This window comes from Coregonus clupeaformis, chromosome 2 (assembly GCF_020615455.1).
Source record: "Coregonus clupeaformis isolate EN_2021a chromosome 2, ASM2061545v1, whole genome shotgun sequence".
Classification (NCBI taxonomy): domain Eukaryota; kingdom Metazoa; phylum Chordata; class Actinopteri; order Salmoniformes; family Salmonidae; genus Coregonus; species Coregonus clupeaformis.
The window spans coordinates 16,979,142-16,996,202 of NC_059193.1; the positions used below are offsets into that span (position 1 = coordinate 16,979,142).

Genomic DNA, 17,061 nt, shown 5'->3' on the forward strand with positions numbered 1-17,061 from the left:
GTATCAGGTGATGCCGTTTGGACTGACCAATGCTCCAGCGGTATTCCAGAGTATGGTGAACGACGTCCTGAGAGATATGATCGGTCTCTTTGTGTTTGTTTACCTGGATGACATTCTGATCTTCTCGAAGGAACCTTCCGACCACGTCCAGCATGTCCGGCAGGTTCTGCAGCGATTGTTGGAGAATCGCCTGTTCGTGAAGGCCGAGAAGTGCGAGTTTCACGCCCAAACGACATCCTTTCTCGGGTACATCATCTCCAGGGGAGAGATTAGGATGGACCAGGAGAAGGTTAGAGCGGTTCTGGAATGGGCCCAGCCCGGTACGAGATTGCAGCTCCAGAGATTTTTGGGGTTTGCGAATTTCTACCGCAGATTCATCCGGGATTACAGCCGTGTGGCCGCTCCGTTAACTGCCTTGACTTCCAGTATCAGGACCTTCAAGTGGAATCCGGAGGCGGATCGAGCGTTTCTGGATTTGAAGAGGCGATTCACCAACGCACCGATTCTCTCTCAACCGGACACGGCCCGTCAGTTCGTCGTTGAAGTGGACGCGTCTGATGTGGGAGTTGGCGCCATCCTGTCGCAGCGATGCTCCACGGACAGTAAACTCCATCCCTGCGCCTACTACTCTCGTCGCCTTTCGCCTGCGGAGAGGAATTACGATGTGGGTAACCGGGAGCTTCTCGCTGTGAAACTTGCCTTGGAGGAGTGGCGCCACTGGTTGGAGGGGCGGAGCAACCGTTTATTGTCTGGACTGACCACAAGAATCTTGCTTACGTGCAATCGGCTAGACGTCTCAACTCCCGTCCAGGCCAGGTGGGCGTTGTTTTTCGGACGATTCAAGTTTTCCCTGACGTTCCGACCTGGATCTAAGAACGGCAAGGCGGACGCCTTGTCCCGGATGTTCTCCAAGACGGAGGAGAGTGGGTCCAAGACCGAGACAATTCTCCCCCGGAACTGCGTCGTGGGAGCAGTTATGTGGAAGATTGAGGAGGAGGTGATGGCGGCCCTTCGGACGCAGCCCGGTCCCGGTAACGGTCCACCCGGTCGGTTGTTTGTGCCTGAGTCGGTTCGTCCTGCTGTCCTCAAATGGTCCCACGCCAGCAAGATGGCTTGTCACCCTGGCGTGGCTCGGACGATGGCGTTTCTTCGCAGACGTTTTTGGTGGCCTGCCATGGCCGAGGATACTCGGGGGTTTTGTTGCTGCCTGTCCAGTGTGTGCGCAGAATAAGAGTACCAATCGGCCCAGCTCTGGACTACTTCACCCCCTTCCTATTCCCTGGCGACCATGGTCGCATCTGGCCCTGGACTTCGTCACTGGGTTGCCCGCTTCTGAGGGGAACACGGTCGTTCTGACTATCGTGGACAGATTCAGCAAGTTCGCCCACTTTGTGCCAATTGCCAAGCTTCCCTCTGCCTCGGAGACGTCCGAGATCCTGGTTAGGGAGGTTTTCAGGGTCCACGGTTTGCCCAGTGATATCGTTTCCGACCGTGGCCCTCAGTTTACCTCTGCTGTCTGGAAGTCCTTCTGTTTGGCCATTGGAGCTACAGTCAGTCTCACATCTGGTTTTCACCCCCAATCCAATGGTCAGGCGGAGAGAGCCAACCAGAAGATGGAATCCACGCTACGCTGCCTGGTCTCTTCCAACCCCACCTCCTGGGTCTCTCAGTTGCCTTGGGTTGAGTATGCCCACAATACTCTCCCTACATCTGCCACTGGGATGTCTCCCTTCCAGTGCCTGTATGGCTACCAACCTCCCTTGTTCCCTTCTCAGGAGAAGGAGCTCTCAGTGCCCTCTGTTCAGGCCCATATTCGTGCGTTGCCACCGGACCTGGCATCGGGCCAGAAAGGCACTCCTTAGAGTTTCGGACCGGTATCAGCTCCAGGCGAATCGTCGCCGGATCCCCGCTCCCACCTATACCATCGGAGATAGGGTCTGGTTGGCCACACGGGATCTTCCTTTACGGACTGAGTCTAGGAAGTTGTTACCGAAGTTCATTGGTCCGTTTGTGGTGGAGAAGGTGATCAATCCAGTGGCAGTTCGACTCAAACTACCGAGGACGCTCAGAGTCCATCCCACCTTTCATGTCTCCTGCCTCAAGCCTGTTTTCCTCAGTCCTCTGTTGCCTCCTCCGCCTCCTCCTCCTCCTCCTCGGATGATCGGAGGTGGTCCTGCCTACACGGTGCGACGCATCATGGATTCCAGACGGCGGGGCCGGGGTTTCCAGTATCTCGTGGACTGGGAGGGGTATGGTCCTGAAGAGAGGAGTTGGATTCCGCGGCGACAGATCCTAGATGCTGACCTCATTCGTGACTTCTACCGCCTCCATCCTGGCGCTCCGGGGAGTCCGCCCGGTGGCGTTCGTCAGAGGGGGGTACTGTAACGATCCCGGCAGTCTGAGTCGGGTCCTGTCTGTGGACTAGTTTTTCTGCTCGTGATCTCCAGTTTCCCGAGGGTTCTGGAACGCTCCGGGGAGCTCTCTTGATTTCCGCACCTGCATCCCATCAGCAATCTGCACACCTGGTCCTGATCATCACCCTTCTTAGGCTCTGGCCTAACATCCATTCCCTGCCGGATCGTGTAGCCATGAACAGTAGGTTTACCAGAGTATCAGTCTTAGAGCTTCTAGCGTTAGTTTTGTTGTTTTGCACCTTGTTGGTTTGTTGTTTACTTACCTCCGTTTTGTTCCATCTGCAGTCACTCGTCCGGAACCTTCATCCAACCTCTGCCTGGTGGTCGGCGGCTGCCGAGCCATGATGGGATCAACCACTGCACCCCCAACAACTAATCAACGCCGCCCGCTCTGTTCCCTGGATTATTCAGCATCACTCTTGAATTTGTAAATAAACACTCACCTTCGTTTCAACTTACCTTGTCCTGGTCTGCTTCTGGGTTCTGGCTTTGTAACTCGTGACACAGATAGTAAGGTCGCAGTGACACAGAAAGCAGTTCAATGTCGGGGCGGGGTACAGAGTCGCTCTCTTACCAGGATCGATTTTCCCTGTGACTGTGTCAGATCGCGGTCCGCTCTGACCAGGGTGAAGCCGGCCGGCTCCACTTCTCTGTCCGGGACTCTGTCATCCAGCCAAGTCTCCCAGCTGTATTGGATTCCGCTGCCAGCAGCGTTTTCATTATTTAGTCCGTTCGTAGCGGGTATGTACACGATCAACAAGATCAGTCCAAAACCCACCACTGGAAATCCATGGTTGGCAGAATGTTTGTAAACTAAGTGTACAAATTAAAAACATAAAATAACGCCACTAAGTGTACAAATTAAAAACATAAGATAACGCCACACTGCAGGTCGCAACAGAGACGCTGCTAGCCGCTATTTTCTTAGTTACGTTCATGGTTACGTCACGTATGACGAAAGCGCGTAAGTGCAAGCCCACAGACACCCATAGAGATTGTATTGAAAGCTTTGAAATTTGAAAAAAATAGATTTTACATGGGAGTCTATGACAGACTTCTGGGCGATTTTCAACATGACTGAAATCGCCCCAAAAACGGGCGGGGCCATTTGAAGCACGACTTTAGCCTGATTTGACATTTAGTGGCAGTCAGATCAGATTAGAACACTGATAACTACTGTTGCCGTGATATAATTGATTAGAAAAAAAATCCCTTCCTTTTCCCGTTTGGCAGTGCGTCGCCCATATCGCCCTATTGAACACACCGCCCCTGTGTATAAGCTGGAAGTAGGCGCCTAAGCATTGTTATTCACTAGTTTACTCCAATTAGGGAAGGGGAGGTGGGGTTGGAAAGGAATAAAGGGAAATATATTTTTTTTAAAGGATATGTATATGTACAGTCGTGGTCAAAAGTTGAGAATGACACAAATATTAATTTTCAAAAAGTCTGCTGCCTCAGTTTTGATGATGGCTATTTACATATACTCCAGAATGTTATGAAGAGTGATCTAATGAATTGCAATTAATTGCAAAGTCCCTCTTTGCCATGAAAATGAACTTAATCCCAAAAAAACATTTCCACTGCATTTGAGCCCTGCCACAAAAGGACCAGTTGATATCATGTCAGTGATTCTCTCGTTAATACAGGTGAGAGTGTTGACGAGGACATGGCTGGAGATCACTCTGTCATGCTGATTGAGTTAGAATTACAGACTGGAAGCTTTAAAAGGAGGGTGGTGCTTGAAATCATTGTTCTTCCTCTGTTAACCATGGTTACCTGCAAGGAAACGCGTGCCGTCATCATTGCTTTGCACAAAAAGGGCTTCACAGGCAAGGATATTGCTGCTAGTAAGATTGCACCTAAATCAACCATTTATCGGATCATCAAGAACTTCAATTGTTGTGAAGAAGGCTTCAGGGCGCCCAAGAAAGTCCAGCAAGCGCCAGGACCGTCTCCTAAAGTTTATTCAGATGCGGGATCGGGCCACCACCAGGACAGTGCTTGCTCAGGAATGGCAGCAGGCAGGTGTGAGTGCATCTGCACGCACAGTGAGGCGAAGACTTTTGGAGGATGGCCTGGTGTCAAGAAGGGCAGCGAGGAAGCCACTTCTCTCCAGGAAAAACATCAGGGACAGACTGATATTCTGCAAAAGGTACAGGGATTGGACTGCTGAGGACTGGGGTAAAGTCATTTTCTCTGATGAATCCCCTTTCCGATTGTTTGGGGCATCCGGAAAAAAGCTTGTCCGGAGAAGACAAGGTGAGCACTACCATCAGTCCTGTGTCATGCCAACAGTAAAGCATCCTGAGACCATTTATGTGTGGGGTTGCTTCTCAGCCAAGGGAGTGGGCTCACTCACAATTTTGCCTAAGAACACAGCCATGAATAAAGAATGGTACCAACACATCTTCCAAGATCAACTTCTCCCAACCATCCAAGAACAGTTTGGTGACGAACAATGCTTTTCTAGCATGATGGAGCACCTTGCCATAAAGAAAAAGTGATAACTAAGTGGCTCGGGGAACAAAACATCAACATTTTGGGTCCATGGCCAGGAAACTCCCCAGACCTTAATCCCATTGAGAACTTGTGGTCAATCCTCAAGAGGCGGGTGGACAAACAAAAACCCACAAATTCTGACAAACTCCAAGCATTGATTATGCAAGAATGGGCTGCCATCAGTCAGGATGTGGCCCAGAAGTTAATTGACAGCATGCCAGGGCGGATTGCAGAGGTCTTGAAAAAGAAGGGTCAACACTGCAAATATTGACTCTTTGCATAGACTTAATGTAATTGTCAATAAAAGCCTTTGACACTTATGGAATGCTTGTAATTATACTTCAGTATACCATAGTAACATCTGACAAAAATATCTAAAAACACTAAAGCTGCAAACTTTGTGAAGGAAATACTTGTGTCATTCTCAAAACTTTTGACTACGACTGTTTATATATGTATGTATGTATGTGTATATGTATGTGTATGCATCGAGAGAATGTGTGTGTGTGTGTTTGAGAGGGTGTGGAGTGTTGGCGCTGGGTCATGGCGCAGTCTGAGTCAGGTGTGTACTGTCTGGCTGGGGTTGAACACAGTACGAGTCATGATGACATAACCCTGTTCAGGACACACCTCCTCCCTACATCTCCTCCCTATAGGAATCAACAACAGACAACACAGTCATCCCTATAAGACTCAGGCACAGTGTTCCCTATAGGACTATAATAGCGAAGCACACAGTACACACTAACCCTACATAAAGGACTATGTAGCAGATAGAAGATGCCTATAGGCAATTAAATCAGCTTAACCGTTTTGATACTCATCACAGCATCCTGTATCAAAAGGTTGGCTGGACTTCTCTAAAGACCCGTATATCTCTACATTACTCCCTTTTGGTTTACAAGGCCCTACTTCATAAACTTCCGTCTTATCTAACTTTGCTGTTGAAGTATAGACACCTGAGTTGCCTAACCCTTTCACAGGATTGGTTAACTCTCCACCGAGCTAGGTAAATCTGCTTTTAGTTCTAATGTACTGTATTGCTGGAACAAAATCGAAAATATATTTCATCTTGATGTTCTGGTGCCGTATGGGCAATTTAAAGTATTGATTGGGGACTTATTTGTGGAGGAATGTAACTTTTTTACTGGTGATTTGTGATGTTCTATTTGTGCTTCCCATGACTGTGTTTTTGTATTTTAATGTATATATACAGTATCTCACAAAAGTGAGTACACCCCTCACATCTTTGTAAATATTTGAGTATATCTTTTCATGTGACAACACTGAAGAAATGACACTTTTCTACAATGTAAAGTAGTGAGTGTACAGCTTGTATAACAGTGTAAATTTGCTGTCCCCTCAAATAACACACACAGCCATTATTGTCTAAACTGCTGGCAACAAAAGTGAGTACACCCCTAAGTGAAAATGTGCAAATTGGGCCCAAAGTGTCAATATTTTGTGTGCCCACCATCATTTTCCAGCACTGCCTTAACCCTCTTGGGCATGGAGTTCACCTGAGCTTCACAGGTTACCACTGGAGTCCTCTTCCACTCCTCCATGACGACATCACGGAGCCTTCCGTCTGAGGATGCCCCACAGAATCTCAATAGGGTTTAGGTCTGGAGACATGCTTGGCCAGTCCATCACCTTTACCCTCAGCTTCTTTAGCAAGGCAGTGGTTGTCTTGGAGGTGTGTTTGGGGTTGTTATCATGTTGAAATAATGCCCTGCAGCCCAGTCTCCGAAGGGAGGGGATCATGCTCTGCTTCAATATGTCACAGTACATCTTGGCATTCATGGTTCCCTCAATGAACTGTAGCTCCCCAGTGCTGGCAGCACTCATGCAGCCCCAGACCATGACACTCCCACCACCATGCTTGAATGTAGGCAAGACACACTTGTCTTTGTACTCCTCACCTGGTTGCCACCACACACGCTTGACACCATCTGAACCAAATTAGTTTATCTTGGTCTCATCAGACCACAGGACATGGTTCCAGTAATCCATGTCCTTAGTCTGCTTGTCTTCAGCAAACTGCGGTCTTTCTTGTGCATCATCTTTAGAAGAGGCTTCCTTCTGGGACGACAGCCATGCAGACCAATTTGATGCAGTGTGCGACGTATGGTCTGAGCACTGACAGGCTGACCCCCACCCCTTCAACCTCTGCAGCAATGCTGGCAGCACTCATACGTCTATTTCCCAAAGACAACCTCTGGATATGACACTGAGCATGTGCACTCAACTTCTTTGGTCGACCATGGCGAGGCCTGTTCTGAGTGGAACCTGTCCTGTTAAACCGCTGTATGGTCTTGGCCACCATGCTGCAGCTCAGTTTCAGGGTCTTGGCAATCTTCTTATAGCCCAGGCCATCATTATGTAGAGCAACAATTATTTTTTTCAGATCCTCAGAGAGTTCTTTGCAATGAGTTGCCATGTTGAACTTCCAGTGACCAGTTTGAGAGAGTGTGAGAGCGATGACACCAAATTCAACACACCTGCTCCCCATTCACACCTGATACCTTGTAACACTAACGAGTCACATGACACCTGGGAGGGAAAATGGCTAATTGGGCCCAATTTGTACATTTTCATTTAGGGGTGTACTCACTTTTGTTGCCAGTGGTTTAGACATGAATGGCTGTGTGTTGTGTTATTTTGAGGGGATAGCAAATGTACACTGTTATACAAGGTGTACACTCACTATTTTACATTGTAGCAAAGTGTCATTTCTTCAGTGTTGTCACATGAAAATATATACTCAAATATTTACAAAAATGTGAGGGGTGTACTCACTTTTGTGAGATACTGTATATATATATATATTTGCGAGAAAAAAAACATATGGGGGATTGGAAGTGATGCAGACAATTACATTGATGGAAGTTACAATTTATCTGCAATATTAAAGCTGATCTACCCCCTAAAAAACAATATTTTTTAAAAAAGGAGAGTGATGGAGTGCTGCATGAGATGACCTGGCCTCCACAATCCCCAGACCTCAACCCAATTGAGATGCTTTGGGATGAGTCGGACGGCAGAGTGAAGGAAAAGCAGCCAACAAGTGCTCAGCATATGTGGGAACTCCTTCAAGACTGTTGGAAAAGCATTCCAGGTGAAGCTGGTTGAGAGAATGCCAATAGTGTGCAAAGCTGTCATCAAGGCAAAGGGTGGCTACTTTGAAGAATCTCAAATATAAAATATATTTTGATTTGTTTAACACTTTTTTGGTTACTACATGATTCCATACAGTGGCTTGCGAAAGTATTCACCCCCCTTGGCCTTTTTCCTATTTTGTTGCCTTACAACCTGGAATTAAAATAGATTTTTTGGGGGTTTGTATCATTTGATTTACACAACATGCCTACCACTTTGAATATGCAAAATGTTTTTTTCTTGTGAAACAAACAAGAAATAAGACTGAAAAACAGAAAACTTGAGCGTGCATAACTATTCACCCACCCAAAGTCAATACTTTGTAGAGCCACCTTTTGCAGCAATTACAGCTGCAAGCCTCTTGGGGTATGTCTCTATAAGCTTGGCACATCTAGCCACTGGGATTTTTGCCCATTCTTCAAGGGAAAACTGCTCCAGCTCCTTCAAGTTGGATGGGTTCCGCTGGTGTACAGCAATCTTTAAGTCATACCACAGATTCTCAATTGGATTGAGGTCTGGGCTTTGACTAGGCCATTCCAAGACATTTAAATGTTTCCCCTTAAACCACTCAAGTATTGCTTTAGCAGTATGCTTAGGGTCATTGTCTTGCTGGAAGGTGAACCTCCGTCCCAGTCTCAAATCTCTGGAAGACTGAAACAGGTTTCCCTCAAGAATTTCCCTGTATTTAGCGCCATCCATCATTCCTTCAATTTTGACCAGTTTCCCAGTCCCTGCCGATGAAAAACATCCCCACAGCATGATGCTGCCACCACCATGCTTCACTGTGGGGATGGTTTTCTCGGGGTGATGAGAGGTGTTGGGTTTGCGCCAGACATAGTGTTTTCCTTGATGGCCAAAAAGCTCCATTTTAGTCTCATCTGACCAGAGTACCTTCTTCCACATGTTTGGGGAGTCTCCCACATGCCTTTTGGCGAACACCAAACAAGTTTGCTTATATTTTTCTTTAAGCAATGGCTTTTTTCTGGCCACTCTTCCTTAAAGCCCAGCTCTGTGGAGTATATGGCTTAAAGTGGTCCTATGGACAGATACTCCAATCTCTGCTGTGGAGCTTTGCAGCTCCTTCAGGGTTATCTTTGGTCTCTTTGTTGCCTCTCTGATTAATGCCCTCCTTGCCTGGTCTGTGTGTTTTGGTGGGCGGCCCTCTCTTGGCAGGTTTGTTGTGTTGCCATATTCTTTCAATTTTTTTATAATGGATTTAATAGTGCTCTGGGTGTTCAAAGTTTCCGATATTTTTTTATAACCCAACCCTGATCTGTACTTCTCAACAACTTTGTCCCTGACCTGTTTGGAGAGCTCCTTGGTCTTCATGGTGCCACTTTCTTGGTGGTGTCCCTTAATTAGTTGTGTTGCAGACTCTGGGGCCATTCAGAACAGTTGTATATATACTGAGATCATGTGACAGATCATGTGACACTTAGATTGCACACAGATGGACTTTATTTAACAAATGATGTGACTTCTGAAGGTAATTGGTTGACCCAGATCTTATTTAGGGGCTTCATAGCAAAGGGGGTGAATACATATGCACGCACCACTTTTACGTTATTTATTTTTTAGACTTTTTTGAAACAAGTTATTTTTAAATTTTCACTTTACCAATTTGGACTATTTTGTGTATGTCCATTACATGAAATCCAAATAAAAATCCATTTAAATTACAGGTTGTAATGCAACAAAATAGGAAAAACGCCAAGGGGATGAATACTTTCGCAAGGCACTGTATGTGTTATTTCATAGTTTTGATGTCTTCACTATTATTCTACAATGTAGAAAATAGTAAAAATAAAGAAAAACGCTGGAATGAGTAGGTGTGTCCAAACTTTTGACTGGTACTGTATATCCATAAAAATGATGCTGATTCGTGATTTCGACTGGCTGAGAAAAGCTGCATTTCTGTCTCGTCCCAACTGCCAACACATTCATTACTATGGGAGACTGTGGAGATCGAATTTCAATATTGCAACAATGTTGCAAATGTCGTAGATAATGTCTAGACACATTTTACAGTGGAGATCAGGTTAATTAATTGCATGGCTGAGCAGATGAGACAGTGGATCTGTAAAAGTAGTAGTAGTAGTAGTAGTAGTGTAGTAGTAGTAGTAGTAGTAGTAGTAGTAGTAGTAGTAGTAGTAGTAGTAGTAGTAGTAGTAGTAGTAGTAGTAGTAGTAGTAGTAGTAGTAGTAGTAGTAGTAGTAGTAGTAGTAGTAGTAGTAGTAGTAGTAGTAGTAGTAGTAGTAGTAGTGCGTTGGTAGGTAACGACGTAAACGATGGCACTTTTTATGAATGTACTGGCCATGTGTATGTTGTCTAGTATATCATGGGCAGGATCTAACAATGGGAATTCCAAACCACCGTTGTATAATTAAGCAATAAGGCCCGAGGGTGTGTGGTATATGGCCAATATACCACGGCTAATGGCTGTTCTTACGCACGACGCATCGCGGAGTGCCTGGGTACAGTCCTTAGCCGTGGTATATTGGTCATATACCACAAATCCCTGAGGTGCCTTATTGCTATTATAAACTGGTTACCAATGTAATTAGAGCAGTAAAAATACATGTTTTGTCATACCCGTAGTATACGGTCTGATATACCACGGCTGTCAGCCAATCAGCATTCAGGGCTTGAACCACCCAGTTTATAATTATGAATGAACCCTCTTAAAAAAGAACTGAACTTTCAATCTATGGTAAAGTTGCATACACAAGTCCCCTTTCTTCACTTCTCTGTGTGTCTACCTCTCTTCATGTATTTCTCTTTCTCACGTCTTTGCTTGTGTTTTGCCCTACATGGCAAAGTGAAGAGGATTAGATACCATCTCTGTAAGTTTTTCCCACTAACAGGAGGAGGGGGTTACGAACAGAAAGATGAGACGAGACAGCATAAACCCGACCTAAATCCCAAACACTTGCACATCTAAAAACACATATACCCAGCTGCCTCTCAATGCTAACTCTCACACACACACACACACAAACAGATACACACACACATTGGGAGACTTCCAAACTAAACACGTCCATAAACATATCTCACATTCAGGTCCTGTCCCTCCAGGCAGACTGATGCCAGGTCACAGATGCTCCGTTGCTGTTGGTTTATGATATAAACATTGTCAGCTCTAAAGTCATCCCAAGAAAGGATACATCATAAATGACTGCATCACAAAGTTGTCATTTAACAGGGATGGAGGTTGCACCACCTGTAGAACAAGAGTATGGGAGCTCACCTGTAGAAGAGGAGGATCATGGGAGGAGAGGGGGGTTGTGGGAGGAGAGGAGGATGATGGAGGAGAGGAGGATGATGGGAGGAGAGGAGGATCATGGGAGGAGAGGGGATGATTATGGGAGGAGAGGGGGGTTGTGAGAGCAGGATGATGGGAGGAGGGGGGGGTGGGAGGAGAAGAGGATTATGGGATGAGAGGAAGATGATGGGAGGAGACGAGGATCATGGGAGGAGAGAGGAGGATGATGGGAGGAGAGGGGGGTTGTGGGAGGAGAAGAGGATTATGGGAGAGAGGAGGATGATGGGAGGAGAGAGGAGGATTATGGGAGGGGAGAGGAGGATTATGGGAGGACAGAGGAGGATGGTGGGAGGAGAGGGGGGTTGTGGGAGGAGAGGAGGATGATGGGAGGAGAGGATGATGATGGGAGGAGAAGAGGATGATGGGAGGAGAGAGGAGGATTATGGGAGGAAAGGGGGGTTGTGAGAGGAGGATGATGGGAGGAGGGGGGGTTGTGGGAGGAGAGGAGGATGATGGGAGGAGAGGATGATGATGGGAGGAGAGGAGGATGATGGGAGGAGAGAGGAGGATTATGGGAAGAAAAGGGGTTGTGAGAGGAGGATGATGGGAGGAGAGGGGGGTTGTGGGAGGAGAGGGGGTTGTGGGAGGAGACAAGGATGATGGGAGGAGAGGATTATTGGAGGAGAGAGGAGGGTGATGGGAGGTGAGGGCGGGTTGTGGGATAAGAGGGCGTTGTGGGAGGAGAGGAGGATCATGGGAGAAGATGGGCGTTGTTGGAGCACACCTGTTGTAGAGGAGGATGTCAGGGGTCCAGATCTGGCTGGAGGGGAAACGTAGGTTCTGAACCCCGGGGTAGTTCTCTGGGTTCCAGCTCAGGTACACATCAGTCCAGTGCTGAGGACAGAACACAGAGAGACACAGAGATAATCACACAGCAGAGAGACACATCAGTCCAGTGCTGAGGACAGAACACAGAGAGACACATCAGTCCAGCGCTGAGGACATAACACAGAGAGACACATCAGTCCAGTGCTGAGGACAGAACACAGAGAGACACATCAGTCCAGTGCTGAGGACAGAACACAGAGAGACACATCAGTCCAGTGCTGAGGACAGAACACAGAGAGACACATCAGTCCAGTGCTGAGGACAGAACACAGAGAGACACATCAGTCCAGTGCTGAGGACAGAACACAGAGAGACACATCAGTCCAGTGCTGAGGACAGAACACCGAGAGACACATCAGTCCAGTGCTGAGGACAGAACACAGAGAGACACATCAGTCCAGTGCTGAGGACAGAACACAGAGAGACACATCAGTCCAGTGCTGAGGACAGAACACAGAGAGACACATCAGTCCAGTGCTGAGGATAGAACACAGAGAGACGGTCAAAATAAAGACAAGAAAAGAAGAGTAGAGTAAAGAGACACAACTGAGATTGTCTTCCAGCAAGTTCCACAGGGCTTTTCACTGATTCTCTGATAACAGATCCAGTCTGAGCTTGGGTCTTGGCAGTCTGTCAACTGAAGGGTTGTGACAGCACTTGTCTCTTGTGAATTCACGCTAGTTGACAGACATTTAAATATATTTCCCATGGCCCACCTGGACTCTGAGCCTGAGGGGGTTATCTGATAATATGCCAAAGCCAGCGTCGCATAAACCACACAGCAATGAAACGCTGAGTGATTGGCTAGAAAATTGAGGCTGACGTCCTAATTGGACAATAGGAAAATGATGAATTATGTCAGGAGGACTTATATAAAGGAGTAAATTACTCTATAAAAAATAACATTAAAATTAAGTGATGGAGAAATTGGTTAGTGACTGTGGAGAGTGGAGGCATTGTTCTCTTGGTTGTGTGTCATGTCAATGACAGAGACCAGACTGGACAAGGTGGACTACATGCCTCTCCCACAAATTCAACCTCATCAACTCTCTATAAGCATGTATCCTCCAGATTACCAAGGAAACATCGGGATAAGCAATCTAAGCTTATGTCCAATCCAATATGTTGGATCAAGCTCAGACTGGCTAAGATAAACGACAAGTTTTAACTCAACAGAAGCAATATTTCAAGAGACAATATGGGCAGGCTATTGTTATCTCAATTTACAACTAATAGGATGTGGTCCTACCAGACAACCCCTGTGGCATATCAATTCGACATGGTGTTACTGCCTTTTTGGTGGGATGGGGGATATAATGGGTCACAGTGTCATTCAGTACTCAACCATTTCTACTCACCAGCTGTAGCCATGCGTTGGTCATCAGGACCTGGTTCTTCTCATCCTGACCAAACAGAGAGGAAAATAACAATTAAATTAAATGGCTACAATAGGAAATCATTGCAGTGAATAGCAAAAGGTAAGGTTTTGATGAGTGTCTACTGTAGCTGTTTGGCATGGGTACAAAACAACTGGGCTGTGAAACCTCGCTATAAGCTGCATTTATGTAACCACAGTGTTTTTCTACGCATTGGTTTCAGTGGAGGCATGTAGCACATAATTATTAGATGCCTCATTTCAATCTCAAACAACAAGCCCCATGGACCTAAACAACCCAACACACAGCAGAGAGAGAGAATTCAGACTGCTTGATCTGAGTAAATTGGGCACTTAGCAAGATGTAATCTCTCTCTCTCTCTCTCTCTCTCTCTCTCTCTCTCTCTCTCTCTCTCTCTCTCTCTCTCTCTCTCTCTCTCTCTCTCTCTCTCTCTCTCTCTCTCTCTCTCTCTCTCTCTCTCTCTCTCTCTCTCTCTCTCTCTCGCTCTCTCGCTCTCTCGCTCTCTCTCTCTCTCTCTCTCACAAACAAACACAACCACCACATGCCATCAAATCCAGCATTATCTTAAAGAGACTTTCCAGAAGATTTGCATGCTTTATAGCCAGTCGCTTTGAAAGTAGCGCTCAAGAGCCAAAACGGGTCCCCGAAAATTGTGTACTACACCATATATGTACAGATATGTGCAGTATGTCATTGCTCTCTCTCTCTGCTGTGTCACCTAGCCGTTGGGATTTCGTGGCTAATTGAGGTAAGACAGTAATTCTGCGCATAGATTATGCATGTATGAACTACACATTGACACATCCAGCCCAAAGCGGGAGATTAAAAAAAATACCAAAGTGGCCAAAGTTCCGGAACATCTCCTTAAGTGCCAAAATATAAATAGAACAAAAGCGTGTCGCCCCGTTACTGCCCTTTACACTCCCTGTAATCATAATCACAAGAAATTACTTGCAGAAACCTCATAACTTAAAGGGACATTTAAAAAAATGTCTACTTCATATTCTTCATCATCATTGGAAACACGACTACCATGGCTAGAAGAAGAGATCTCAGTGGCTTTGAAAGATGGGTCTCAAAGGAGCATAGGGGGTTTAAAGTGTGTGTGTGTGTGTGTGTGTGTGTGTGTGTGTGTGTGTGTGTGTGTGTGTGTGTGTGTGTGTGTGTGTGTGTGTGTGTGTGTGTGTGTGTGTGTGTGTGTGTGTGTGTCACCAGATCTCAACCCAATGTAACACTTATACTACATGACCAAAAGTATGTGGTCACCTTTTCGTCAAACATGTCATTCCAAAATCATGGGCATTAATATGGAGTTGGTCCCCCTTTGCTGCTATAACAGTCTTCACTCTTCTGGAAAGGCTTTCCACCAGATGTCGGAACATTGCTGCCATAAGAGCATTAGTGAGGTTGGACACTGATGTTGGGCAATACAATTAATCCCAAAGATGTTCGATGGGGTTGAGGTCAAGGCTCTGTGCAGGCCAGTCAAGTTCTTACACAACGATCTCGACAAACCATTTCTGTATGGACCTCGCTTTGTGCACGGGGGCATTGTCATGCTGAAACAGGAAAGGACCTTCCCCAAACTGTTGCCACAAAGTTGGAAGCACAGAATAGTCTAGAATGTAATAGTATGCTGTAGCCTTAAGATTATCCTTCACTGGAACTAAGGGGCCTAGCCAGAACCATGAAAAACAGCCCCAGACCATTATTCCTCCTCCACCAAAATGTACAGTTGCCACTATGCATTGGGCTAGGTAGCGTTCTCCTGGCATCTGCCAAACCCAGATTTGGACTGCCAGAAGGTAAAGCGTGATTCATCACTCCAGAGAACGCGTTTCCACTGCTCCAGAGTCCAATGGCGGTGAGCTTTATACCACTACAGCGGACGCTTGGCATTGCGCATGGTGATCTTAGGCTTGTGTGCGGCTGCTCGGCCATCAAAACCCATTTCATGAAGCTCCCAATGAACAGTTCTTCTGCTGACGTTGCTTCCAGAGGCAGTCTGAAACTCTGTAGTGAGTGTTGCAAACGAGGACAGACGATTTTTACGCGCTACGCACTTCAGCAGTCCTGTTCTGTGAGCTTGTGTGGCCTACCACTTCGCAGCTAAGCCGTTGTTGCTCCTAGACGTTTCCACTTCACAATAACAGCACTTACAGTTGACCGAGGCAGCTCTAGCAGCACAGAAATTTGACAAACTGACTTGTTGGAAAGGTGGCATTTACATTTTAGTCATTTAGCAGACGCTCTTATCCAGAGCGACTTACAGTTAGTGAGTGCATACATTTTTCACACTGGCCCCCGTGGGAAACAAACCCACAACCTTGGCGTTGCAAGCGCCATGCTCTACCAAGTGAGCTACACAGGACATCTTAAGACGGTGCCAACTTGAAAGTCACTGAGTTCTTCAGTAAGGCCATTCTACTGCCAACATTTGACTATGGAGATTGCATGGCTGTGTGCTCGATTTTATACACCTGTCAGCAACGGGTGTGGCTGAAATAGCCAAATCCACTCATTTGAAAGGGTGTCCACATACTTTTGTATATATAGTGTATATATTGGGTGCATCAACAAAACACCAAATTATGGAATTTCTACTGGAATAAAGGTGTCACATCCCTTCGGACAGTATTCACACCCCTTGACTTTTTCCACATTTTGTTGTGTTACAGCCTGAATTTAAAATGGATTAAATTGTGATTTTTTGTCACTGGCCTACACACAATACCCCATAATGTCAAAGTGGAATTATGTTTTTAGACATTTTTACAAATGAATTACAAATTAAAAGCTGAAATGTCTTGAGTCAATAAGTATTCAACCCTTTTGTTATGGCAAGCCTAAATAAGTTCATGAGTACATATTTGCTTAACAAGTCACATAATAAGTTGGTTTGTGCTGTGGTGGAGACCTCTGTGGGCTATACTCGGCCTTGTCTCAGGATTGTAAGTTGGTGGTTGAGGATATCCCTCTAGTGGTGCGGGGGCTGTGCTTTGGCAGAGTGGGTGGGGTTATATCCTTCCTGTTTGGCCCTGTCCGGGGGTTTCTTCGGATGGGGCCACAGTGTCTCCGGACCGCTCCTGTCTCAGCCTCCAGTATTTATGCTGCAGTAGTTTATGTGTCGGGGGGCTGGGGTTAGTTGGTTATACCTGGAGTACTTCTCCTGTCTTATCCAGTGTCCTGTGTGAATTTAAGTATGCTCTCTCTAATTCTCTCGTTCTCTCTTTCTCTCTGAGAACCTGAGCCCTAGGACCATACGTCAGGACTACCGGGCATGCTGACACCTTGCTGTCCCCAGTCCGCCTGGCCTTGCTGCTATTCCAGTTTCAACTGTTCTGCCTGCGGTTACGAAACCCCTACCTGTCCCAGACCTGCTGTTTTCAACTCTTAATGATCGGCTATGAAAAGCCAACTGAGAGACCTGAGCCCTAGG

General features: G+C 46.3%; 1 protein-coding gene across 1 annotated transcript in view; it reads right to left on the bottom strand.

The window, feature by feature from the left end:
* Nucleotides 1–17,061, bottom strand: part of LOC121533628 (neuronal acetylcholine receptor subunit alpha-7-like) — an 82,438-nt gene that overhangs the window by 35,676 nt on the left and 29,701 nt on the right. Inside the window, exons 3-4 of the mRNA XM_041839747.2 lie at nucleotides 13,584–13,628; nucleotides 12,122–12,231 (exon numbers count right to left, since the gene is read on the bottom strand). Of these exons, the coding sequence (XP_041695681.2) occupies nucleotides 12,122–12,231; nucleotides 13,584–13,628 (155 nt within the window). The remainder of the gene's footprint in view (nucleotides 1–12,121; nucleotides 12,232–13,583; nucleotides 13,629–17,061) is intronic.